We start from the raw sequence: 27662 nt of genomic DNA, 5'->3' as shown, positions 1-27662 counted from the left end.
GACTTTACTTTACCCTTGAATTTGATTCTAAAGACAATAAATTAAATATCATATCTCCCATGAAAGACTTGTCAAGTGAGCTGAAGTCTAGATTTATTGCCCTGATTCTTATTTCAATTCATTGTTTCCCAAAACTGTTGGGCTGCTTGCTCGTTCAAATCATCCTTTCATTCTGCAAACTAAAGGGTTTAAAAACTTAAAGTTTGGTATCACTTAATCACTACTCCTACTTAATCTCATCTTTTCACTTAATTATTTCAACATTGGTGGTGTCCTGCTATGGGTATTAGTCATAGAGTCATACAGCACAGAAACAGGCCCTTCGGCCCATCATGTCTGTGCCGACGATCAAGCACCTACCTATTCTAATCCCATTTTCTAGCACTTGGCCCGTAGCTTTGTATGCTGTGGCGATTCAGGTGTTCATCTAAATACTTCTTAAATGTTGTGAGGGTTCCTGCCTCTACCACCTTTTCAGGCAGTGCGTTCCAGATTCCAACCACCCTCTGGGTGAAAAAGTTTCCTCAAATCCCCTCTAAACCTCCTGCCCCATACCTTAAATCTATGCCCCCTGGTTATTGACCCCTCCGCTAAGGGAAAAAGTTACTTCCTATCTAATCTATCAATGCCCCTCATGATTTTGTATCCTTCAATCATGTCCCCCCTCAGCCTTCTCTGCTCTAAGGAAAACAACCCTAGCCTTTTCAGTCTCTCTGCATAGCTGAAACGCTCCAGCCCAGGCAACATCCTGGTGAATCTCCTCTGCACCCTCTCCAGTGCAATCACATCCTTCCTATAGTGTGGTGCCTGGAACTGTACACAGTACTCCAGCTGTGGCCAAACTAGCATTTTATACAGCTCCATCATAACCTCCCTGCTCTTATATTCTATGCCTCGGCTAATAAAGGCAAGTATCCCATATGCCTTCCTAACCACCTTACCTACCTGTGCTGCTGCCTTCAGTGATCTATGGACATGTACACCAAGGTCCCTCTGACCTTCTGTACTTCCTAGGGTCCTACCATCCATTGTATATTCCTTTGCCTTGTTAGTCCTCCCAAACTGCATCACTTCACACTTCTCAGGATTAAATTCCATTTGACACTGCTCTGCCCATCTTACCAGCCCATCTATATCATCCTGTAATTTAAGGCGTTCCTCCTCACTATTTACGACACCACCAATTTTCGTGACATCTGCGAACTTACTGATCATACCTCCTAGATTCACGTCTAAATCATAAATGTACACTACAAACAGCAAGGGTCCCAGCACCGATCCCTGAGGTACACCACTGGTCACAGGCTTCTACTTGCAGAAACAACCCTCGACCATCACCCTCTGCCTCCTGCCACGAAGCCAATTTTGGATCCAATTTGCCAAATTGCCCTGGATCCCATGGGCTCTTACCTTCTTAACCAATCTCCCATGCAGAGCCTTATCAAAAGCCTTACTGAAGTTCATGTAGACTACATCAACTGCTTTACCCTCATCTACACATCTAGTCACCTCCTCGAAAAATTCAATCAAGTTAGTTAGACATGATCTCCCCCGACAAAGCCATGCTGACTATCCCTGATTAATCCCTGCCTCTCCAAGTGGAGATTAATCCTGTCCCTCAGAATTTTTTCCAATAGTTTCCCAACCACTGGTGTTAGACTTGCTGGCCTGTAATCACCTGGTTTATCCCTGCTACCCTTCTTGAATAATGGCACCACATTCTCCGTTGTCCAATCCTCTAGTACCTCTCCTGTGGCCAGAGAGGATTTGAAAATTTGTGTCAGAGCCCCTGCTATCTCCTCCCTTGCCTCACATTACAGCCTGGAATACATCTCATCTGGGGCTGGGGATTTATCCACTTTTAAACCCGCTAAAACAGCTAATACTTCCTCCCTTTCAATCCTAATTTGTTCAAGTATATCACAATCCCCCTCCCTGATCTCTACACCTACATTGTCCTTCTCCATAGTGAACACAGATGAAAAATAACCGTTTAAAACCTCACTTATATCCTGCGGCTCCCCACACAGATTGCCACTTTGGTCCCTAATGGGCCCTACTCTTTCCCTGCTTATCCTCTTGCCCTTAATATACTTATAAAATGCCTTAGGATTTTCCTTTATCTTGCCGTCAGTGTTTTTTCATGTCCCCTCTTCGCTCTCCTAATTATTTTTTTAGGACCTCCCCCGACACTTTCTATACTCCTCTAGGGCCTCTGCTGTTTTCAGCACTGAATCTGCCATAAGCCTCCTTTTTTTTCTTGATCCAATCCTTTATATCCTTTGACATCCAGGGTTCCCTGGACTTGTTGGTCCTACCCTTCACCTTAACGGGTACATGTTGGCTCTCACTGCTTCCTCTTTGAATGACTCCCACTGGTCTGATGTAGACTTTCCTACAAGTAGCTGCTCCCAGTCCACTTTGGCCAGATCCTGTTTTATCATACTGAAATCGGCCTTCCCCCAATTCAGTACTTTTTTTTCCGGTCCATCTTTGTCCTTTTCCATAACTACCTTAAATCTTACAGAGTTATGGTCACTATCCCCGAAATGCTCCCCCACTGACACTTCTACCACTTGTCCGGCTTCATTCCCTTGGGTTAGGTCCAGTACTCCTGCTTTTCTCTTGTAGGACTTTCTACTTGCTGGCTCAAAAAGCTCTCCTGTGTGCATTTTAAGAATTCCGCCCTCTTTAAGCCTTTAGCAGTAAGACTATCCCAGTTGATATTAGGGAATTGAAATCCCCTATTATTACCCTGGTATTTTCAATAAAAAAATAAATTTAGGGCATCTTTACATGAAGAGGGAGAACAATGTAATTCACAAAATATAACAAAAAGAACCTCCACACACAGCAGATACAGTCTCCTTGACATGCTCCAATTTTCCACCAGAGATTCCTTTTTATACACCTGTTTAAGAACATGTGAAATAGGAGCAGGAATAGGCCATTTGGCCTTTTGGGCCTGCTCCACCATTCACTAAGATTATGCCTGATCTTCTACCTTAACTCCACCTTCCTGCACTATCTCTATATCCCTCATTCCCGTAGTATCCAAAAATCTATCTTTCTCTGTCGTGAATATACTCAATGACAGAGCATCCACAGCTCTCTGAGATAGAGAATTCCAAAGATTCACAACCCTTTGAAGAAACTTTTATGGCCTGGTGAGGAGGGACTCTCAGGCTCCCCTCATGCCCTTCCTCTTATTTGACCACAACAGGGTTTATTCCTTTAAACAGTGGTTGTGCTTACCACCTCCGAGTGTTTTACCTTTTACCTTTACTGTGATCGTGAAATAACCAGACAGGTTTTCTTGAGTTTAAACAAGAAAGAGGTAAATTTATTATACTTAACACTTTATCCCCAATTTTAAAATATGAAAAAAAAGCTACACATTCACGCACCCATTCACATGAAAATCACACATGCACAAATAGATTACAGAGAGAAAAATAGAGTTGGTGGTTGGATTAAAGTCCAGAAGAAATGGAACTTAAATACACAGTCTGTGAAGTGGATGATCCGATAGTCCTCGGCTGAAGCTGTATTCTTGTAGTCCTCGCTGACCAAAGTGCACTTTCGCTGGCTTGCTTTATTCAGAATTTTCCTGAAGGCAGAATTGTGGTTGGCTCTCTTCTCCTGGTCGCTAGCTGTAGTAGTCGTTAGGCTTGTAGGGTCCCCCAGTCACAGATGGTTTTCAAACTTGATGTTTTCTGGGGAGAGAGAGAAAGGGAAGCAGCAGCCTCCTCTGCTGCTGCTGCACACTCAGTTACTGCTTGTCTCTTTGTCTGTGTAACAACTCCAAGTTTCTTCGAGAGGGACAGATAGTCACATGGTTCTCTCAATTCCCTTTGTTTTTAATAAGGTCCCAAGACTAAAACCCAAAACCTTTCTCAGGTGGGGTTGTCAGGATTAACCCCCAGAGGGACGTCTCCATTTATGAATGCCTCGAGATGGTTTGGAATGTCCTACTAACAAGGGTGATCTGGCTAATCTACTCAGTCAGCCAAAGCATTGTTCTGGCTGGACTTCTTGTTAGACTTTTTTGTCTCCAGTTTAATCTCCTGGTATTTCAGATACAAATTGCAGTGGCCATCTTGGCTGCTAGTTTTTTAAAAGTTAACTTGTAGGATTTTTCCACTAAAAGCCTCATGTAAGTTTTCAACCAAAGAAATTAATATTTCTCATTTGGCAGATAGGGTTTTCTTGACACTCATCTCAATCATGAAAAGCCAACCCTTTATTCTAAGACTGTGACTCCTAGGTCGAGACTCCCAGCCACAGGAAGCATCCTTCCAGCCTGGACCCTATCAAGCCCTTTAAGAATTTTATGTTTCACTGAGATCATCTTTCATTCTTCTAAATTCTGGGGAATATAGATCCAGTCTACTCAATCTCTCCCTTAGGACAATCCCGTCATCCCAGGAATTAGTTTTGTGAACCTTTATTGCACTCCCTCCAAGGCAAGTACAGAGACCAAAACTGTAGACAGTACTCCAGGTGTGGTCTCAGCAAGGCTGTATAAAATTGTAGTAAGACTTCTTTACTCTTGTATTCCAATTCCTTTGTAATAAAGGCCAATGTCCCATTGGCCTTCCTAATTGCTGAAGGAAGGTTTGTGGTGAAACTTGGAAGGTGTGTAGTGGAGTTCCCCAAGGGTCAGTGTTAGGAATCTTGCTGTTCCTGATATATATTAATAACCTAGACCTTGGTGTACGGGGCACAATTTCAAGTTTTGCGGATGATACAAAACTTGGAAACAATGTGAACTGTGAGGATAATGTAGAACTTCAAATGGATATAGACAGGTTAGTGGAATGGGCGGACATGTTGCAGATGAAATTTAATGCAGAGAAGTGTGAAGTGATTCATTTTGGTAGGTAGAACGCGGAGAGACAATATAGAATAAAGGGTGCAATTCTAAAGGGGATGCAGGAGCAGAGGGACCTGGGTGTATATGTGAATAAATCATTGAAGGTGGCAGAACAGGCTGAGAGAGTGGTTAATAGAGTATACAGTATCCTAGTCTTTATTAATAGGGGCATAGAGTACAAAAGCAAGGAAGTTATGTTAAACTTGTATAGAACACTGGTTCACCCTCAACTGGAGTATTGTGTCCAGTTCTTGGCGCCACACTTTAGGAAAGATGTGAAGGCATTAGACAGAGTGCAGAAAAGATTCACGAAAATGGTTCCAGGGATGAGGAACTTCAGTTATCTGGACAGATTGGAGAAGCTGGAACTGTTTTCTTGGAGAAGAGAAGGTTGAGAGGAGATTTGATAGAGGTATTCAAAATCATCAGGGGTCTGGATAGAGTAGATAGAGAGAAATTGTTCCCATTGGCGGAAGGATCAAGAAGAAGAAAGCACAGATTTAAGGTACCTGACAAAAGAAGCAATGGTGCCATGAGGAAAAACTTTTTCACGTAGCAATTCATTAGGATCTGGAATGCACTGAGAGTGTGGTGGAGGCAAATTCAATCGAGCCATTCAAGAGGGAATTGGATTGTTATCTGAAAAGGAAGAATGCGCAGGGCTACGGGGAGAAGACGGGGAAGTGGCATGAGGTAAATTGCTCTTTCGAAGAGCCAGCACAGATACAATGAGCCTCCTTCTGTGCTGTAACAATTCTGTGATTGCTTGCTCTACCTGTATGTTAACTTTCAGTGATCCATATACAAGGACACCAGGTCCCTCTGAATACCAACATTTCACCGTCAGTCACCATTTAAAAAAATATTTTGCTTTTCTATTTTTCCTACCAAAGTGGATAACTTCACATTTCTCCACATTATATTCTATCAGCTAAGTTCTTGCCCAGTCACTTATACCCCTTTGCAGCCTATTTGCATCCTCCTCACAGCTAACTTTCCCACCCAACTTTGTATCGTCAGCAAACTTGGATACATTACACTCAGTCCCCTCATCCAAGTCATTGATGTAGATTGTAAATAGCTGAGGCCTCAGCACTGATCCCCATGGTAGTTACAGCCTGCCAACCTGAAAAGTACCTGTTTACTTTTCCTCCAACTGCCTGATATATACCTGCATGAGTCTGTCACACTGAATCGCCGGGTCAGATCAGCCATATTTTATTGAATGGTGGGGCAGGCTTGAGGAGCTGAATGGCCTACTCCTGCTCTTATTTCTTATGTTCTTATGTAACACTTGAATTTTCAGGGCTGAGGTCCCAAAATCTTACTCATCAACATATTACATCTGTATCTTGATCGAATGGCCTCGACTTGACAATCATTTTTTTAAGGCAAATTGTTTTCTAATAAAACTGCTACAGGGTGTGTGCTGACATTTGCCACAGTTAGCACTGATGGCAGGTAAAACAATGGGCACAGGTACTTTTCCCATTATGGCTATCGACTTGAAATTCATGCCATACCTAGGTGATGCCACAGTGTGGCACAAGTGAATTTCATTTAGCATCACAGTGTGGTGGTGCTATCATGTGGAAGAGAATATGTACTGCAACCATCTGGCTTTTACATAACCACCTTGGTTACTTCAGCTTTCAACATAATTAGCAATTCTCATTTGAGAAACGTCTCTCTTGAAGGAGTGTGTTTTGTTTGTACAGGAAAGCAGCACTTCTGGAGCTGATCTAATCCATTTATATGATTGATACACTTGTCTAAGATTCATTTTCAATTGAGAAAATGAGGTGAAGGGATACGTGTGGGCACAGTCTGAGGATAGAAGAGAGACAGCTCCCAGGCCATTCTCAGGCCAATTAGTGTTGGTTCCTCTTTCACTATCACTGCTGGTATTGTCTCCTGTGTGCTAGTGGATAGGAGGTTTATCCAATTTACAGAGCACGTAGACAGAAGTCATAAACAAACTACTCATGGCTAACATTATATGAAAACAACATAACTGTGTACGGTTTAAATTGCAACTACCATATGCAATTACATGGTCGACTGGATGACACCCACATCTGCCTAATTTTGGCCTCTTATGGGCAATACCAATGTGGAAGGTTCTACTTTTAGAATTGAGCTGTAAGAGCAGACACAGTGATTGGTTCCCTTGGTGAATTGCAGTGGTCTTAGCGTTTTTTGCCTTCATGGGCCATATAGGTGTATACCATGAAGCCTCAGCAGCCTTGTGTAAAGTTGAAATCCATTATTACATTAATTTGCTGATACAGTTAGATCTTTGAATTATGATTTAGGATTTATACAACTTGAGGTAATAGCAAGAAGAATAGCTCTTTTCAAACTCCAGGCCCACAGAATTCAAACAGGGTGAATCAACAGAAGAGAAAATTGTCTGGGCTTTGAGGGCCTGTTTACCAAATCTTGGGGCTACATGTGACTGGCAAGCTGCAATTTGGACACTCCTGATGTTAAAAGTAAAATGCCAAGTCCGTAGCGCATTTTTATAGGCATTGTAGGTGTTTAATTATTGTTTATATTAGCCCTTTCAGTCTTAATACATAATGTACAGCATTGTACCTCAGGACCATCACATTGTATACACTTCCCTTTTACAAAAAAGTACTGCCCAAAGGCACATTAACACTTTGTGACAATTGAAATTAAATAGTTTAAAGAAAATCATGTCCCCTATCCGATAAGTGTTGGTTAATATGGAGTATGGATTGATGAAGGGTGGCCACTCTTCCTGTATGGTGCCAAACAATGAGTGTCAGCAAGTCATTTTGGCCACTGTGGGCATCACAGCTAAACCAAGTCCTGTTCTCACCCACTGTCATGCATTCCAGTAAGGATCACCAGACAGCAAACAGAGAGGGAACTCTTGCTACATTATCCACTCATTAGCCTAAAGCCACTGAGGCCAGTTATAGGGCCCTATACTGTCACCATGAAACAACAGCCTTCCCAGCCTGTGTTGATCATCACCATTTGCAGTGCATTTACTCATTAGGCCAATGAAGGAATCCCAAAAATATAATGCTTTGTAGTACTGGCTAACACAGAATGAAACTGGCAGAAAGCTGGGAGATAGTGGCACCAACACTCTTTTGATTACAGCAGATGCACAGCCCAGGTGGGACTACAGAGAAAAGTTAGCTCAGGTACAAAAAGCAGAACCTCTAAATTAATGTTGCATAAAGCATGCTTCACGATGCCAGTTATTCCTCAAATTGTTCAGTAATCGTGAAGTGATTTACAGAAAATCTCTCTACACTTCAACACGGTACATTGCAGAGTTCCTTCTACACCAGTTCCATGACCATAGATGGTAAATTGCAACCATAGTTGCCCAGTATGAAAACAAGGCCAGCGAACCATAGAGCACGTAGTCTTTATATGACGGCTGTTGAGCGTGGATCCAAGATCTTTCAGTCTCTATGAATATAGTCTCAATCAAACCCACAAGGAGGATGATCCCCCACACAAAGAGCGGAAGCAACGGGAGGTAGTTCTTGACTCTCTCTTTGCGTCCAGATGTTCCCCAGCTGGTATTGGTAATGGTAAAAAGAGAAAAGCATTTGATTGGCAGCAGCCCACTCAGGTAAAAGACAGGATACAGAGATACTAAGATCATCAGCAGACTTCCCTTCAGGCATGCAGCATTGATTGCTTTGACCAGTGCAAGGCCATGGAAGCAGAGGAGCACCCAGAGAATGTCCCAGAGAGACCCGTGGTAGAATAACTTGATGATGGCCACAATAATGAAGAATGGCAAAATCCCCATAACTACAGACTCGTACGCCATCCACAGACTTTGCTTATGCCACCAGAGAGAACTGTAGAACCACTCCATGAAGAATGACTTGGTCCATCGTATTTGTTGATTGAGCCAGCGCAGATATTGAGCTGGAGTTTCTGTGTAGCACCAGGCCTTGGCTGTATACCTAAGTAAAACAAAAATGAGCTTTAATTAATTAACCTTCATTATTTCTGTATTTGACTTTCATTTTACAATCAAATTTAACACACCTCTGCCATGTAATCAGCCAGTCAGTATAGCCAAGCTGGCCACAGACACTGAATGCCTTGGCCTTGCTGTCCCATCTCTGCCAGCCTCTTCAGCCATCTAACCATTGTCATCCCGTACACAACTTAACTGCCCTCTGAAATCGCCAAGCAAGTCGCTTAGTTGTATCAAACTACTAAAAGACACAACAAGAGTAAAACCAGAGAGACCACCCAGCATTGACCTAGGCACCGAACACAACAAAGGCACACCCAGCCCGATGGACCCTGCAAAATCCTCTTCACTAACATCTTCTTGCAGCAAAATTAGGAAAGCTGCCATAGACTAGTCAAACAACAGCCTGACGTGGTCACATTCATAGAATCAAACCTTTCAACCAGCATCCCCAACTCTTCCATCACCTGGGTATGTCCTGAGTGTAGCAAGGGAACAGAATTAACTCTGGGTGGGGGACTTCAATGTATTTCAATGTATGTCAGGGTATTTATATGGCTACTCCAGTTCAGCTTCTGGTCAATGGTAAACCCCAGGATGTTGATAGTAGGGGATTCAGTGATTGTAATGCCATTGAATGCAAGGAGCGATGGTTAGATTCTCTCTTGTTGGAAATGGTCATTGCCTGGCACTTGTGTGGCACGAATGTTACTTACCACTTATCAGCCCAAGCCTGGATATTGTCCAAATCTTGCTGCATTTCTACACGGGCTGCCTCTGTATCTGAGGAGTTGTGAATGGTGCTGAACATTGTGCAATCATCAGTGAACATCCCCACTTCTGACCTTATGATTGAAGGAAGGTCATTGATGAAGCAGCTAAAGATGGTTGGGCCTAGGACACTACCCTGAGGAACTCATGCAGCAATGTCCTGGAGCTCAGACGATTGACCTCCAACAACCACAACCATCTTCCTTTGCACTAGGTATGACTCCAACCAGCGAAGAGCTTTCCCCCTGATTCCCATTGACTTCAGTTTTGCTAGGGATCATTGATGCCATACTCAGTCAAATGCTGCCTTGATGTCAAGGGCAGTCACTCTCACCTCACCTCTGGAGTTCAACTTTTTTATCCACGTTTGAGCTAAGTCTGTAATGAAGTCAGGAGCTGAGTGGCCCTGGCGGAACCCAAACTGAGCATTACTGAGCAGGTTATTGCTAAGAAAGTGCCGCTTGATAGCACTGTCGATGACACCTTCCATCACTTTACTGATGATTGAGAGTAGCCTGATGGGGCGGTAATTGGCCAGGTTGGACTTTTCCTGCTTTTTGTGTACAGGACATACGTGGGCAATTTTCCACATTACAGGGTGGATGCCAGTGTTGTAGCTGTACTGGAACAGCTTGCTTAGGGGCACGGCAAGTTCTGGAGCACAGGTCTTCACTACTATTGCCGGAATATTGTCAGGGCCCATAGCCTTTGCAGTATCCAGTGCCTTCTGTTGTTTCTTGATATCAGGCGGAGTGAATCAAATTGGCTGAAGTCTGGCATCTGTTCTGCTGGGGACTTCAGGAGGAGGCCGAAATGGATCATCAACTCGGCACTTCTGGCTGAAGATTGTTGCAAATGCTTCAGCCTTATCTTTCGCACTGATGTGCTGGACTCCCCGATCATTCACGACGGGGATATTTGTGGCGCCACCTCCTCTAGTTAGTTGTTTAATTGTCCACCACCATTCACGGCTGGATGTGGCAGGACTGCAGATCTGATCCGTTGGTTATGGGATCGCTTAGCTCTGTCTATCGCATGCTGCTTACACATTTTGGCACGCAAATAGTCCTGTGTTGTAGCTTCACCAGGTTGACACCTCATTTTGAGGTATGCCTGGTGCTGCTCCTGGCATGCGCTTCTGCACTCTTCATTGAACCAGGGTTGGTCTCGTGGCTTGACGGTAATGGTAGAGTGGGGGATATGCCGGGCAATGAGGTTACAGATTGTGGTTGAGTACAGTTCTGCTGCTGCTGATGGGCCATAGCACCTCATGGATGCCCAGTTTTGCATTGTTAGATCTGTTTGAAATCTATCCCATTTAGCACGGTGGTAGTGCCATACAACACAATGGAGGGTATTCTCAATGTGAAGGTGGGACTTTGTCTCCACAAGGACTGTGCGTTGGTCACTCCTACCAATACTGTCATGGATAGATGCATCTGCAGCAGGCAGATTGGTGAGGACGAGGTTAAGTATGTTTTTACCTCTTGTTGGTTCCCTCACCACCTGCCGCAGACTCAGTCTAGCAGCTATGTCCTTTAGGACTCGGCCAGCTCAGTCAGTAGTGGTGCTACTGAGCCACTCTTGGTGATGGACTTTGAAGTCCCCAACCCAGAGTACATTCTGCGCTCTTGCCGCCCTCAGTGCTTCCTCCAAGTGGTGATCAACATGGAGGAGTACTGACTCATCAGTTCAGGGAGGGTAGTAATCAGCAGGAGGTTTCCTTGCCCGTGTTTGATCTGATGCCATGAGACTTCATGGGGTGCAGAGTTGATATTGAGGACTCCCAGGGCAGCTCCCTCCCAACCGTATACCACTGTGCTGCCACCTCTGCTGGGTCTGTCCTGCCAGTGGGACAGGACATACCTGGGGATGGTGATGGCAGTGTCTGTGACATTGTCTGTAGGGTATGATTCCGTGAGTATGACTGTGTCAGGCTATTGCTTGACTAGTCTGTGGGACAGCTCTCCCAACTTTGGCACAAGCCCCCAGATGTTAGTAAGGAGGACTTTGCAGGGTCGACAGGGCTGGGTTTGCCGTTGTTGTTTCTGGTGCCTAGGTCGGTGCCAGGTGGTCCGTCCAGTTTCATTCTGTTCTATTGACTTCGTAGTGGTTAGATACAACTGAGTGGCTTAACAGTTAAACAGGCAAAGGCTGCGAGGGAACCCTTAGACCCCTTTCTCACCTGGTCATAACAGAATATATATTAAAGCAAGTGATCCCATACCAACAGATCGGATCAAAGCTCTGCAGCCCTGTTACACAGAGATGTGCAACAACTATAGCGTGGAGATATTGTGGGACTTCAAATTACCCAACTATCGATCAGGATCATTTTAGAATAAAGGGAAAGGAGGGGGAGGAATTTCTGGATTGTGTTCAGGAGAACCTCCTTCATCAGTATGTTCTTGGCCCAACTAGAAAGGAGGCATTGCTGGATCTGGTGCTGGAAAATGACGTGGGCCAAGTGGACCATGTGTCTGTGGGGGAGCACTTGGTTAAGAGTCATCATTGTATCATAAGATTTGGACTTGTAATGCAGAAAAGCATGTAACGATATAAGGTAGAAAGGCTAGATTGGAAGAAGGCTCATTTCAATGCAATGAGAAGGGATCCAGCCAGGATAAAATGGAACCAAAAACTGACAGGCAAAACGATAATGGAACAATGGGTTATCTTGAAAGAAGTTGCTAAAGGAAGTGGGGGTGGAGATAGCGGAAGGGCTTGCCATAACCTTCCAATCTTCCCAAGGTACGGGGGAAGTGCCAGAGGATTGGAGAGTGGCAAATGTGACATTCTTGTTGTAACAAGTGTAGGAGGCTCATGTGAACCATAAATACCAGGATAGACCAGTTGGGCTGATGTAAAATTCAATTACTTTGCGCGGGCCACCTTTTCATTAATTCAATTTTGGCTGTTCAGTGTTGGTCATTATCTTCTCCCAGATGATACGCACCTTTTACCATCTGTGTTGCTTTGCTCATAATTTAATGATAAATATTTGTGGTGGCACCCTTGCAGCTGTGCGGGTAAATGCAGTGTCCAGAACGGTTGTGAGCTATACAGAGCAGGAACATTTGAATAATGTTACCTGATTTCAGCCGAGTGGCAGTAGATGGGTGGCCAGCTTGTGGGGGGGGGGGTGGGTGGGGAGGCGGCAGCAATGCATATCGGGGTAGATAAGGAGTTTATTTAATAAGTCAGGCTTCCTGCTCCTGATTACTAAATGGTGATGGCTGCTGAAAAATGAGTCAATTGAAGACAAGATTGGGCTTGGCTATGCTGGCCCCCATGTTTGAATAGTCTGGTGGCACTCATCATCTGGGCTCATACAAGAAAATTGCTAAGTATCAGCAGACTGCTAGTACCCATGAAACTGTAACACAACAAGAAGCAGTGCCTTCCAGATAGAAGGAGAGAAAGTTAGGAAAAAGGAACCATTAAAAAAATCTCAGAACTAAAGAATGTTCATTTTTCTTTTTAAAATACTGTCTAAGAAACACCCCATCTGTTTAAGTGGAAATAACAGGCTCTGGTTTATCATGTTGGCTACAACACAACTTTTTTATTACAGAGCTGAGCAGAAAATAGATGTGTCTCTTACTTGGTGGAGTAACCCAGACTAAGCACCCTGTTTGTCAGGTGACGATCATCCCCAAATGCGCACTGGATTCCCAGGAATCTCTGATTATACCAGGGTTCTAGTACCTGCTGGAGCAAGTTATTCCTGTACATCCCTGAAACAGAAAGACATTGTTAGAAATGAACACAGTTTATGGACCTGGTCTGATCAAACAGTTCAATATGCTGTGATGAATGATTCTCATAACAGATGTAGAAGTTAAATTGAGAGAGTTAGAAGTAAAAAGTCAGCTGAGCTATTGAGGAAGTCAGACAGGACTGTAAAAGCTTCTTTAGGTATGTGAAAGGGAAACCATTAGCAAGGATGAATGTGGGTCCATTGCAGGCAGAGACAGGAGAGTTTGTTGTGGAGAATAAAGAAATGGCGGAGAGACTAAACAATTACTTTGTTTCTATCCTCACGGAGGAAGACACAAAAAATCTCCCAGAAATACTAGGGAACCAAGACACTTGTAAAAATGTGGAACTGAAAGTAATTAATATCAATGAAGAGGTAGTACTCAAAAAATTAATTGGATTGAAAGTTGATAAATCCCCTGGACCAGATGAGCTACATCCCAGAGTATTGAAGAAGGTGATATAGAGATAGTAGATGCATTGGTGGTTATCTTTCAAAATTCTATAGATTCTGGAAGGGTTCCTGCAGACTGGAAAGTAGCAAATGTAACCCCACTATTTAAGAAGGGTGCGAGAGAGAAAATGGAGAACTACAGACCTGTTAGTTTGATGTCAGTAGTAGGGAAAATGTTAGAATATATTATAAAGGACGAGATAACTGGAATAAAAGCAAAATTCTGCAGATGCTGGAAATCCGAAATAAAAACAGAAAATACTGGAAATACTCAGCAAGTTAGGCAGCATCTGTGGAGAGAGAAGCAGAGTTAACGTTTCAGGTCTGTGACCTTTCATCAGTCCTGATGAGTCCTGATGATCAGTCCTCCCACACAGGAGGTTAGTAAACAAAATTAGAGAACATGGGATTGATACTGCAATGGATTGAGAATTGGTTAACAGACAGAAAGCAGAGAGTAGGAATAAAGGGTCATTCTCAGGACGGCAGGCTGTTACTAGTGGGGTACCTTAAGGATCAGTGCTTGGGCCACAGCTGTTCACAATCTATATAAATGATTTGGATATGGAGACCAATTGTAATATTTTCAAATTTGCTGATGACACAAAACTAGGAGAGAAATTAAGTTGTGAGGAGGATGCAAAGAAGCTTCAAGGGGATTTGGACAGGTTAAGTGAATGGACAAAAACATGGCAGATGTAATATAATGTGAATAAGTGTGAAGTGATCCACTTTGGTAGAAAAAAACAGAAAGACAGAGTATTTCTTAAATAGTGAGAAGTTGGGAAGTGTTGCTGTCCAAATAGACCTGGGTATCCTTGTTTATGAGTCACTAAAAGCTAGTATGCAGGTGCAGCAAGCAATTAAGAAGGCAAATGGTAAGTTGACCTTCATTGCAAGGAGATTTGAGTACAGGAGTAAAGACGTCTTGCTGCAATTGTATAAAGCCTTGGTAAGACTGCACCTGGAGTACTGTACACAGTTTTGGTCTCCTTATCCAAGGAAGGATATACTTGCCATAGAGGGAGTGCAGCGGAGGTTCACCAGACTAATCCCTGGGATGGTGGGATTGTCTTATAAGGAAAGATTGCAGAAACCGGGCCTGTATTCTCTAGAGTGCCAAAGAATGAGAGGTGATCTCATTGAACTTACAAAATTCTTACAGTGTGTAACAGGATAGGTGTAGATAGGATGTTTCCTCTGGCTGGTGCGTCTAGAACCACAGTCTCAGAATAAGGGGCAGGCCATTTAAAACTGAAATGAGGAGGAATTTCTTTACTTAGAGGGTGGTGAATCTGTGGAATTCTCTACCCCCAGAGGGCTGCAGAAGCTCAATCATTGAGCACGCTCAAGACAGAATTCGATGGCTATCTGGATACTAATGACATCAAGGGATATGGGGATAGTGGGGGGAAATGGCGTAGAGGTAGATGATCAGCCATGATCTGTCTGAATGCGGAGCAGGCTCAATAGGCCGAATGGCCTACTCCTGCTCCTATTTCCTATGATCCGATGATAGAAAAGCCAAACAACACCAATAGAAGACTGACAACACATCTCCCTCGTCTCTGGTAGTTTACCAATACTCCAATGGTCAGATCCCCATCTGAACTTTACTCTCTTGTTCTTCCGAAGCTTCAATACTCTTTCTTCTCCCTGCATTCTCACTGTGTTGAATTGAAGACTTATCACACTGTCTCCCATTCTAATTCGCTCTTTCCCAGTATTTAAAATTGGCAAATGCATCACCTCCCTCCATCTTTCCTTTGTACTACAAATGGCTGGCTTTTAAAAGCCAAACTTGACACCGTTACCATGTGACTTATCTTCTATTTGACTCTTGTTCAGCCTTGGTGTGTCCTTCATAATTGCTTTTTGTCTTTGGTGTCTAAAAGGTAAGGGCCACCACCCAGGCCAGCTATGCAGGAATTGCTCCTGAACCAGGGAGATCTAAAAGAGTTTTTTTTTAAAAACTATCTGGGGCCATGACATTCTCTAATAAGATCCCCAATTGCTCACATTCCTTACCTAGAGGTCCACTGATACATGACACACAGTCAAAGTAAGACTGGCAGGCTCGTTCTATATTGAATGTGATCCAGTAACGCAGGCTATTAATGAAGCTAACGAATGAGTCAGTGACATTGAGTATCCGCACTTCCCCTCCGACTGCTCCATAGTTTTCCTTTGAATCTAAAACTTTAACCAGTTCCACAGTTGCTCGTGAGTCTAGCTTTGTATCAGAATCACAGACCTAAAATATACAGAATTACACAATCCATTGATAAAGACATGCAATTCATAGCTAAAGATACATAATCCAATGATAAAGATACATAAAAGGTCATTTTATGAATTCACTCTGCTGCCAAGCGCAATCACCTATAGGCAGAGAATATCTGTATTTTAGGCACCTGATAATTATCTAACCATTACAATGAATCATCAGAAAATGGTGGCTCATGGTGCCAGAGTGCCCAATAGGCATTGCTGGCAGGCCAGGATCCCGTGGACTCATAACATTACCCCTATAATACATTAACAATTCATCTAACTCTATCTGGGCAGTCGTCAGCGACCCTCCAGAACATTAGCCATCAATAATATTGAGGTATATCTGACGTCCAACTTCAATATTATTACAAAGACTGTCTTCAGACACATATGGAATAATCTGGATACATCAACATTCCAAGCCTTAGTGCTAACAAGCCCAGCATCTTTGCAAGAGCATTCAATATCACAGCCTACACTTAACATTGTTGATGGGCAGTAATTTACAGCTGTACAATTCCTATCAATCAATATGTCACTTTCTTTGTCACTTTCCATTTCATCAGATTCAAAAATGTCAGCAGGAAATTCACCATCTACTTCACCTCCACCTTTGTTTTGCTGCGTTTTCCTCATTATTAGCACACAAATTTGTGTGATAAGAGATAAAAGTTAGTCATGTTGTGACTGAAAATAGGTTCCAAATGAAATTGGCATAGGTTTTTAATTGCATAAAGAAAGAATTTGCATTTATATCACACCTTATCACATCCTCAGGATGTCTCAAAGCAGTTTACAACCAATGGATTAGTTTTGAGGTGCAGTCACTTATTATTGAGGCAAAGGCAACTTATAAATGCACAACAAGGTCTTAAAAACAACAGATGAATAAACAGCCAAATGATCTATTTTTGATGGTATGGCTTGAGGGAGAAACATTGACCAGGACACTGGTAGAACTCCTGTGCTCCTTTGTATAATGTATTATTTCTTACAACCACCTGATGAGGTTGACAGGGCCTTGATTTAACCTCTCATATGAAAGATGCCAACTCTGATAGTGCAGGACTCCTGCAGTACTGCACTAAATGTCAGCCTAAAATTATCTATTAAATCTGTGGTGGGGTTTCAACTCATAACCTTTTCACTCAGAAGGTGAGAGTGCTGCCATCTGACAGAAGATAAGTAAGCGTAACCATGCTGGGTGATTCCAAGGGCTGAATTTTCGGGGCTCCCTGAAGGCCAGAACAGCAGTGGGCGGGGGGCCTAGAAATACCAACGCTGGCCGACGTGTCAGTTGCAGGACGCTGTTCCCGTCACCGGCCATTTTGGGGGAGATGTGTTCAGGGCCTGGGAAGATCGCCCACTCCTACTAGGCAGGCTGGCAATTAGGCTCATTAACAGCCTTGTTGAAGGTAAGTTTAAGAAGCTGACTGAGATTTTCCAACAAGCTCCAGTTTCCCGACACGATGTGGGGTAGATCAACTGCCTGGAGGCGGGCACCCAGCAATAGGCCAGGTGCCAGCACTCCTGGCAGGCCTACAGGCCCTCCCTGCCTGTCTGGGTTGGAGTACAGCCGAAGACCACCCTTTAGAGAGATTCAATCTCTGTCCCCCACCCCCACAGTGGTGTCCTGGCTGTCTGCTTTTTTATTAAAATTTTTTAAATGTGGCTGAGAGGGCACCTCCTTGTTGAAGAGCCCTTCCAGCTACTTACCTTGCACTGCAGCTGGCTGCTTCTCTGAAGCTGCAAGGCCTCTGATTGGCCAGCTTTGAAAGCGTGACTGGACAGGAAGCACATCTCCATGCCAAATAATGGCTCACCCATGTGAACATCCCGGAGGGAGGGGTTTCTGACCCGAAAACAAACCTGGCTCCAGTTTCCTGCTTCCATGATGAAAATCCAGCCCCATGATCCCCTGCTATAAAAAGAAAGACTTGCATTTATATAGTGTCTTTCATGATAATGTAGGAAATGTGGCAGCCAATTTGTGAACAGCAAGGTCCCACACACAGCAATGACATAATGACCAGATTACCTGTGTTTTACTGATGTTGGCTGAGGGATAAATGTTGACCTCAAAACAACGGGGAAACCTTCCCCTCTCTTTTTTGAAATGGTACTGCCTTTGCTCACGCCAACCTGAGAGGGCAGACGGGGCCTTGATCAATTGTATCATTCAAAAGATGACTATCAGTCTATTGCTAAATTGAAATTTATGTGAAGTCATTTCCAGTCTTCATCCCTCAAATAGTATTATGATGAATAATAGTAGTCTCAGGGATATCGGTTTCAGTTTCTCTTTACCTGCAATATTTTTGGCGACTAGATAGACATTTCCAGGAACAGATGAAAAAAGAATGCATATTTATGGACCTTGTAGCTTTCTTTATTGATTTGCTTCTTAAGGACCTCAACATGCTATACAAAGGGATAATTTTAGTTGAAAGTTGTAAAGTAGCCCAATAGCAGATCACCTTAGCTTGCTGTGCCTCGGAATGTGGGATACAGGTTTGTGCATGCCAGCCTCCGCACATTTGAGTTCCTTATCTTGGCTAGGAAGATATGGGAACCATAAAACAGATTTTATCTTGGTTGTGGTCTTGTTATTATGTCTGCCAGAGTTGCCTCTCTTTGCCACTGACTAGACAATTTCTTGACTTAAACTGATTGTCACAATAGGGGCAGGGAATTGCACGATGATCTGTACTGGTGCCACAATCACCATGTTTATTCCTTGTGTCCCAAATTGTACCTTCTTTGGTTTCAAGGTTGGCGATACCAGCTGCGACAATGCTTTGCCATCCCAAGTTGTTTGTTGCTGTTTCTTCCAAATTCTCTGTTGGTATTTTGCAGAGTTTCAGCATTGTCTTTAAATATCCTTGCAGTGCTTTTGTTGACCATCGTGACCACATGTATATGCACACAGTTCTCTGCAGAAAATGCATTTTGGCAGCCTCATTTTATCTATTCACGTTCCATTTGTTATAAGAACATAAGAAAAAGCAGCAGGAGTAGGCCATATGACCCCTCGAGTTGCTCCGCCATTCTTTTTTTTATTCGTCCTTAGGATGTGAGCATCACGGGCATATATTTCCAAGTCAGGGTGGTATGTGACTTGGAGGGCAACTTGATGGTGTTGATGTTCCCATGCATCTGCTGCCCTTGTCCTGCCAGGTGGTAGAGGTTAGGAGTTTGGGAGGTGCTGTTGAAGGAGACTTGGTGAGTGCTGCAGAGCATCATGTAGATGGTGCACACTACTGCCACTGTGCACCTGTGGTGGAAGGAGTGAATGTTTAAAGTGGTGGTTGGGTGCTAAGCAAGTGGGCTGCTTTGTCCTGGATGGTGTAGAGCTTCTTGAGTGTTTTTGGAGCTGCACTTGTCCAGGCAAGTGGAGAATATTCCATCACACTCCTGATTTGTGCTCATAGATGATAGAAAGACTTTGGGGAGTCAGAAGGTGAGTCATTGGCCATAAAATACCCAGCCTTTGACATGCTGCAGTCACCTTTGGTCACAAAGGTGACCGCGGTGACTGCAACAACTACCGTGGAATCTCCCTGCTCAGCATAGTGGGGAAAGTCTTTGCTCGAGTCGCTCTGAACAGGCTCCAGAAGCTGGCCGAGCGCGTCTACCCTGAGGCACAGTGTGGCTTTCGTGCAGAGAGATCGACCATTGACATGCTGTTCTCCCTTCGTCAGATACAGGAGAAATGCCGTGAACAACAGATGCCCCTCTACATTGCTTTCATTGATCTCACCAAAGCCTTTGACCTCGTCAGCAGACGTGGTCTCTTCAGACTACTAGAAAAGATCGGATGTCCACCAAAGCTACTAAGTATCATCACCTCATTCCATGACAATATGAAAGGCACAATTCAACATGGTGGCTCCTCATCAGAGCCCTTTCCTATCCTGAGTGGTGTGAAACAGGGCTGTGTTCTCGCACCCACACTTTTTGGGATTTTCTTCTCCCTGCTGCTTTCACATGCGTTCAAATCCTCTGAAGAAGGAATTTTCCTCCACACAAGATCAGGGGGCAGGTTGTTCAACCTTGCCCGTCTAAGAGCGAAGTCCAAAGTACGGAAAGTCCTCATCAGAGAACTCCTCTTTGCTGACGATGCTGCTTTAACATCTCACACTGAAGAGTGCCTGCAGAGTCTCATCGACAGGTTTGCGTCTGCCTGCAATGAATTTGGCCTAACCATCAGCCACAAGAAAACGAACATCATGGGGCAGGACGTCAGAAATGCTCCATCCATCAATATTGGCGACCACGCTCTGGAAGTGGTTCAAGAGTTCACCTACCTAGGCTCAACTATCACCAGTAACCTGTCTCTAGATGCAGAAATCAACAAGCGCATGGGTAAGGCTTCCACTGCTATGTCCAGACTGGCCAAGAGAGTGTGGGAAAATGGCGCACTGACACGGAACACAAAAGTCCGAGTGTATCAGGCCTGTGTCCTCAGTACCTTGCTCTACGGCAGCGAGGCCTGGACAATGTATGCCAGCCAAGAGCGACGTCTCAATTCATTCCATCTTCGCTGCCTTCGGAGAATACTTGGCATCAGGTGGCAGGACTATATCTCCAACACAGAAGTCCTTGAAGCGGCCAACACCCCCAGCTTATACACACTACTGAGTCAGCGGCGCTTGAGATGGCTTGGCCATGTGAGCCGCATGGAAGATGGCAGGATCCCCAAAGACACATTGTACAGCGAGCTCGCCACTGGTATCAGACCCACCGGCCGTCCATGTCTCCGCTATAAAGACGTCTGCAAACGCGACATGAAATCGTGTGACATTGATCACAAGTCGTGGGAGTCAGTTGCCAGCATTCGCCAGAGCTGGCGGGCAGCCATAAAGACAGGGCTAAATTGTGGTGAGTCGAAGAGACTTAGTAGTTGGCAGGAAAAAAGACAGAGGCGCAAGGGGAGAGCCAACTGTGCAACAGCCCCGACAAACAAATTTCTCTGCAGCACCTGTGGAAGAGCCTGTCACTCCAGAATTGGCCTTTATAGCCACTCCAGGCGCTGCTTCACAAACCACAGACCACCTCCAGGCGCGTATCCATTGTCTCTCGAGATAAGGAGGCCCAAAAGAAAAAGAAAAGAAAGAAGTAGCCACAGTCTTTATGTCACTCATCCAGTTATGTTTCTGGTCAATGGTGACACCCAGCATGTTGATGGGGGATTCGACAATGTTAAAACCTTTGAATATTAAGGGAAGGTGGTTAGAATTTCTCTTGTTGGAGACAGTCACTACCTGACACTTGTGTGGTACAAATGTTACTTGCCACTTATCAAGTATGAATGTTGTCCATGTCTTGCTGCAGGTGGGCACAGACTGCTTCATTGTCTGAGGAATTGCAAATAGAAATGAACAGTGTGCAATCAACTGTGAATATTCACACTTCTAACCTTATGCTGGAGGGAATGTTATTGATGAAGGAGCTGAAGATGGCTGGGCCTAGGATACTGCCCTGAGGAACTCCTGCAGTGATGTCCTGGGGCTCAGATGATAGGCCTCCAATAACCACAACCATCTTCCTTTTTGCTAGGTTTGAGTCCAAACAGTGGAGAGTTAGCCCCCTGATTTCCATTGACTTCAATTTTACTAAAGCTCCTTGATACCACACTTAATTAAATGCTACCCTGATGTCATGTAGAGTCACTCTCTCACCTAACCTCTGAAATTCAGCTCTTTTATCTGTGTTTGAGGTCTGGTGCTGAATGGTCCTGGCAAAATCCAAACTGAGAATCACTGAGCAGCTTATTTGTGGGTAAATGCTGCTTGATAGCACTGTCAATGACCCCTTCCATCACTTTGCTGATGACTGAGAGTAAACTAATAGGGCGCTAATTGGCTGGATTGGATTTGCCTTGCTCTTTGTGGACAGGACATACCTAGGCAATTTCCCACTTTGTCGAGTAGATTGTGCATCTTTAACTGCATTGTAGTAAAGATGAACCAGGTTATAGCTCCAGCTCTGCTCATAGAATGATACCGTACAAAAGGAGGACATTGGAGAGAGTGCAGAGGAGATTTACTAGAATCGTACCATAGATGCAGGACCTTAGTTACATGGTGACACAAGAGAAGCTGGAGTTCTGGGATCCAGTTAAGAATAATAGGGAAGATATTAGGAGTAGACCAGCACCAGTAATGGACAAAGTACTTACTGCAGGTGGTACCTGTATTGTGTTCACAAGAACACAAGAAATAGGAGCAGAAGTAGACAATATGGCCCATTTACCTACTGCGCCATTCAATACAATCATAGCTGATCTTGGGCTTCAATTCCACTTTCCTGCCCACTCCCCATATCCCTTGTGTTCCTGTGTTACCTCTTATAAACCAATGTAAAGATTCATTATATTATTGATTGAAATATTACTCCAACATTACTAATGGGACAGAAGTAAGAGCAAAACATTGGATACTGGAACTCTGAAATGAGAGCAGAAAGTGCCAGAAGTACTCAGCAGGTCTAACAGCATATGTGGAGAGAGAAACGTTTCAGGTCTGCGACCCTTCATCAAAACGGGACAGAAGTGTTGCTAAGCTGCGACAAGAAGAAATGAGGGTAACAAACAGGAAGAATCAAGAATTTTCACACATAACTAAAAAAGATTGATTCGACCTTCATCCTGAATTTATTTACTTTGGTCCAGCTCCTCTGGTTCCTGAGATACAGCAGCTGTGTTCATGACCAGATTTATTTTTCTGCTATCAACCACTCAGCAAATATGAGTCATAGAGTCGTACAGCATAGAAACAGGCCCTTCGGCCCACCGCGTCCATGCCGACCATAATGCCTATCTAAACTAATCCCACCTGCCTGCATTAATTATCAGCTGAATTATCAGCTTTTTTCAAGTATGTGATAGAATCTACAAGCAGTTATGAGCCATGAATCGCAGACATGGAATTTAATTTTTACAGGAACATTTTCATGTACCCTGGGAATATAATCAAAGATAGTTTCTAATTATATTTTCTTTCAGGTGTCAGCTGTAGCTTAGTGGTACACTCTCATCTCAGTCTGAAAGTTGTGGGTTCAAACACTACTCCAAAGACTTGAGCTGACATGCCAGTGCAGTACCTAGGGAGTGCTCCACTGTCAAAGGTGCCATCTTTCAGATGAAATGTTAAACTGAGCCCCCACCTGCCCTGAAAGAAGTGCAGGAGAGTTTCTAATGTCCTGGCCAACATGTTTCTCTCAAGCAATAGCTAAAACAGATAATTTGGCCATTTCTCCCATTGCTATTTGTAGGAGCTGCTGTGCACAAATTGACTGCCATGTTTCCTACATTACAACAGAGATGACACTTCAAAAGTACTTCACTAACTGTAAAGTGCTTTGGGACAACCAACAGACATGAAAGTCACTATAAAAATGCAAGTCTTTCTTTGTAAACCTTATAGAAATGTACAAATACTTTCTTAAATTTAAAGCAAATAGAAGAATACAGTCCCATGTTTACTCAGAAGGAGCCATTTCTCAATTAAACCAGTAATTGAAGTAATCATTCGAACCTTAATAAAGGATTCCACCTGAGATGTTAAGCTGCCTTTTCTGTGTCAAGTGTGAATGAAGGTACTGTGCATTTTTAGCATTTCGCTCCTTATTTTGGTGCAGACACAAGTTCTACCACAGTGTTGTCATGAGTCTGCATTCTACCTATCTCCAGTGTTCCACTTTTAGCTAAGCCAAATGAGTGACAGGATAGAATCAGTACGTGGGTTGAGATTAAGCTGAGTTTCATTGTAGCAAAAACAGAAAGTGCTGGAAATACTCAGCAGATCTGGCAGCATCTGTGGCAAGGGAAGCAGAGTTAACGTTTCAGGTGAATGACCTTTCATCAGAACGTTCTGATGGAAGGTCACTGACCTGAAACATTAATTCTGCTTCTCTTTCCACACACAGATGCTGCCAGACCTGCTGAGTAGTTCCAGCACTTTGTTTTTATTTCAGATTTCCAACATCTGCAGTATTTTGCATTTATTTGAGTTTCATTGTTGCTGTTCAAAATGAATTGAAAAGTTTAATTCCCAATGCATCATGAGAAACAGAAATAAAGAGGAAAAGAAAACTTCTTGGTGCCCAGTTTACGTTTGTAGAATTTTCTAGATCCAAAACAGGTTTATTGCACCCATAATGGATAGGTGGCAATCCTCCCTATACTTCAGCAAAACAGCAAGACAAAGGTAGTGATAGAAACATGTTGAATTACCAAGACATAAAATAGAAGCTGCCCAATCACTAGACGGCAGGAGCAAAAGGCAATAACATTTTCTTTAAAACTGGCGAGCAATGAGACAAGCTAGAAACATACTTACTGTAACTAATTCACACACAGCTTTATTTGGATACAATATGTGGAAATTAAGCATATCTGAGGCTTCCTTCGCATAGGAGAACAGGATAATGAACAATGATGGTTGCTGCAAAGCTTTGGGCCGCTACATTGTTCTAGTTACTTTCTCGGAGTCACTGACCCATCGTTCAATGTTCTGCCTTCTGTCTAAAGGGAGGGTGTTCATTATGTGACCTTTCTGAAAATTTTCTGAAACTGAAAATGCAGTTATATGCCTTTTCAGTGCACTGATGACCTAAGCAGTGTGCAGTTCTAGCCAACGTATTAAAACTTCAAAGATTTTTTTTCTGTTGGTGAAAAGCAATGAAAATAAATAAGATGGGCAAACGGGATATCTACAGACCAAAAGGTTTCTGGTTTGATTTCTAGGCTGCGCTATGTTAGCCAGAGAACATTAGGGGATCTGTATTTAGCCTTAGTGCCCCTGGGCTAAGGCGGGCTAAAATCAGCCAGGGCTCCTGCTTCTGATCCCCAACTGAAAAATGCACACGTGTCAAAGTCAGATAGGGATAGAACCAGTTTGGCTGGATATCTCCCTCACACTCCCAATCAAATAGGAACATGAGTAGACCATTCATCCCTCGAGCCTGTTCTGCAATTCCGTTCGACCATGGCTGATCTGTATTTTCACCCCATCTATCAATCTGGGTTTCCATAACCCTGAATACCTTTATCTAACAAAAATGGATCAATCTCATTTTCAATTAACCCCCCACCCCCCAACTCCAACAGCTTTTTTTTTGGGTGGGGGGGTGGGAAGAGTTCCAGATTTCCATTAACCTTTGTGTAAATAAGTGCTTCCTGGCTTCACTCCTTAATGAGCGAGATCTAATTTTAAGGTTATACCCCCTTGTTCTGGACTTCCCCACCAGATGAAGTAGTTTCTGTCTATCTACGCTATCAAATCATTTGATCATCTTAAACACTTTGATTTTAATCATCTAAACACAAGGGAATACAATCCTATTCTATGTAACCTGTCCTCATAATTTAACCCTTTAGGCCCAGTTATCATTCTGGTGAATCTGCACAGCACCCACTCCAATACAGTGTATTCTACTGTTATTCACATTCTAGGCTGACAAATAGGAACTGATACTTGGGTGATGTATCAGAGGACAGTCGATGGGACCATATGAGTGTGAGACAATGATTCACATTTATAATATTTTCTGACTAGCAAAGTTGTCTGAACTCTCAGCACATTCCTCAATTGGAAAATATCCCTCAAAAGGAGGAAAAGCGTTTAACTGAGGTGGGAGTCTATGAACAAACAAAAATAAATAAATAAAAAGCTCAAATCTTATACCCAGAATTTTTACGTTGGGTAAAGTTGCTTTTTTGTCAAAAATGTAACTTTAGGCTTGTAACTTTCTGCCTTCTCAAACTGAGATTATTGTGAAAATGTATGTTATCCAATTATAAAAAGTATGCATCAAAAATTTAAGGAACTAGAGGGGCACCTAGCATCAGGACCTTATTTACTTTTTAAAAAATTATATGACCAGCACCAATGTTCTTAAATTTTTCTTGCCTTGCCTTGTTTCTTATATGGCCTGTCTTTGGTTGCAGTGTTGTCATTGTGGAACTCATCACTAGAGGGTGTCCCAGAGCAGTTCAGGAGAACTCACTCCATCATGCTTCCTGTGTGGAGAACCTGTGCAACCCTTGCATACAGTACTTTCTCTTTGGTATTGCAGCCAAGAGTAAGATGGGTGTCCTTTTGTGTAAACTTTGGAGCTGGTACTTTCAGCTTTTAGGCCAATAGAGGTACAGTGGTGTAGCAGTAATGTTATTGAATTAGTAATCCAGAGGCCTGCACTAACTATCCAGAGAACATCAGTTCAAATCCTACCGTAGCCATTTGAGAATTTGAATTGTCTAAAAATCCTGGAAATAGTCAAGCTAGTATCACTAAAAGTGACCAAAAAGCTGTTAAGATTGTTGTAAAAACCCTAACCTCCTTTAGAGAAGGAAACCTGCTGTCCTTAGCTGGTCCCAGCCTCTACGTGACTCCAGCCCCACACCAATGTCGGCCTCTATGTGACTCCAGCACCACACCAACGTGGTAGATACTTAACTGCACTCTGAAATGACCTAGCAAGCTGCACAGTTGCATCAGTCTGCTACAGCAGTTCAAGAAGAAGGCCCATCATCACCGTCTCAATACAACCAGGGATGGGAAAAAATTGTCAGCCTTACCAGTGATGCCTACATTCTGAGAATGACTTAAAAGAACTATGCCTGAGTTCTCTGGGGAAGTTGAGTTCATAGATTCTCAACCACTGGGAGTGACCAGGAACTGTAAAGGAGCATTGAATCATAAGGAGGTCAGATGGAAACTTTGAAGCTCAACTCTTAAGTTTCAGAATTCTGAAGCAAGGGGCATTTGTTTGATGCAGGAGATAGATTTACACCAGTGTAAATATAAATTAGAGACATAGGCTTGTTGCACTGGTCATACCTGAATGTAATCCACTGAGTCCCCGATAGCTTTGAAGGCTGTGTACATTACTTCTCTCTTTCCTCCCCATTTCTGCATGATGCAAACACAACGTTTGGTCCTGATTAGTGACTCCACCTCTAACCTCTCAGGATTTCCAATACATGCCTCCCCATAAAACAGATTGACAGGGTCTCTGTACGGTCGTTTGTTGTCATCCTCCTCTTTATTCTGAATAACTCTATGAAAACTTCTGGAGTGATAGTTGCCCTCCCACACATACGTCCCATTATCTTCCTTGCAGAAAACCTCCTTGAACATGTCCATCATGTACTGGTCTTCTTTTGAGTTCCCATCAATGACCATGATAATTTTCAGCTTGTGACTTGGATACTCAATGTTCTTCACAGAGTTAAGGCACTGTGCCAGATATGAAGGGTCTTCCTGGTAAGCAGATATTATTATGGCTACCGACTTGGTGCTGTTGCATTGCAAGATTTTATCTTCTGTACTGCTACACTCGACCAGGGCAAAGATTGTTTGAAGGAAGAGATGGATAATGATCAGAGAGCCATATACCCCAAGCGAAATGAGTTTATAACCATCTAAGAGGAGCTGGAATCCTGCTACATATGCCCAAGATACACCAAGAAATAACAGCAGCGCAAAGACCATGGTACAAATTCTATGAGCTATTGAAACCAGTGTGTCTTTGTTAACCAT

The 27662-nt window shown here is 43.3% G+C and overlaps 1 protein-coding gene across 1 annotated transcript; it reads right to left on the bottom strand.

The window, feature by feature from the left end:
• Positions 1–8165: 8165 nt before the first annotated feature.
• Positions 8166–27662, bottom strand: LOC137381578 (hyaluronan synthase 1-like). Its single transcript, XM_068054272.1, has 4 exons — positions 26961–27662; positions 15871–16096; positions 13234–13366; positions 8166–8841 (listed from the first exon to the last, which is right to left on the bottom strand). The coding sequence occupies exons 1-4, from the start codon at positions 27660–27662 to the stop codon at positions 8166–8168; spliced, it is 1737 nt and encodes a 578-aa protein (XP_067910373.1).

Source organism: Heterodontus francisci, chromosome 22, assembly GCF_036365525.1.
Source record: "Heterodontus francisci isolate sHetFra1 chromosome 22, sHetFra1.hap1, whole genome shotgun sequence".
NCBI classification, from domain to species: Eukaryota; Metazoa; Chordata; class Chondrichthyes; order Heterodontiformes; family Heterodontidae; genus Heterodontus; species Heterodontus francisci.
Note: the sequence above shows the minus strand (reverse complement) of the source record. Positions and strands in the feature narration are given on the sequence as shown.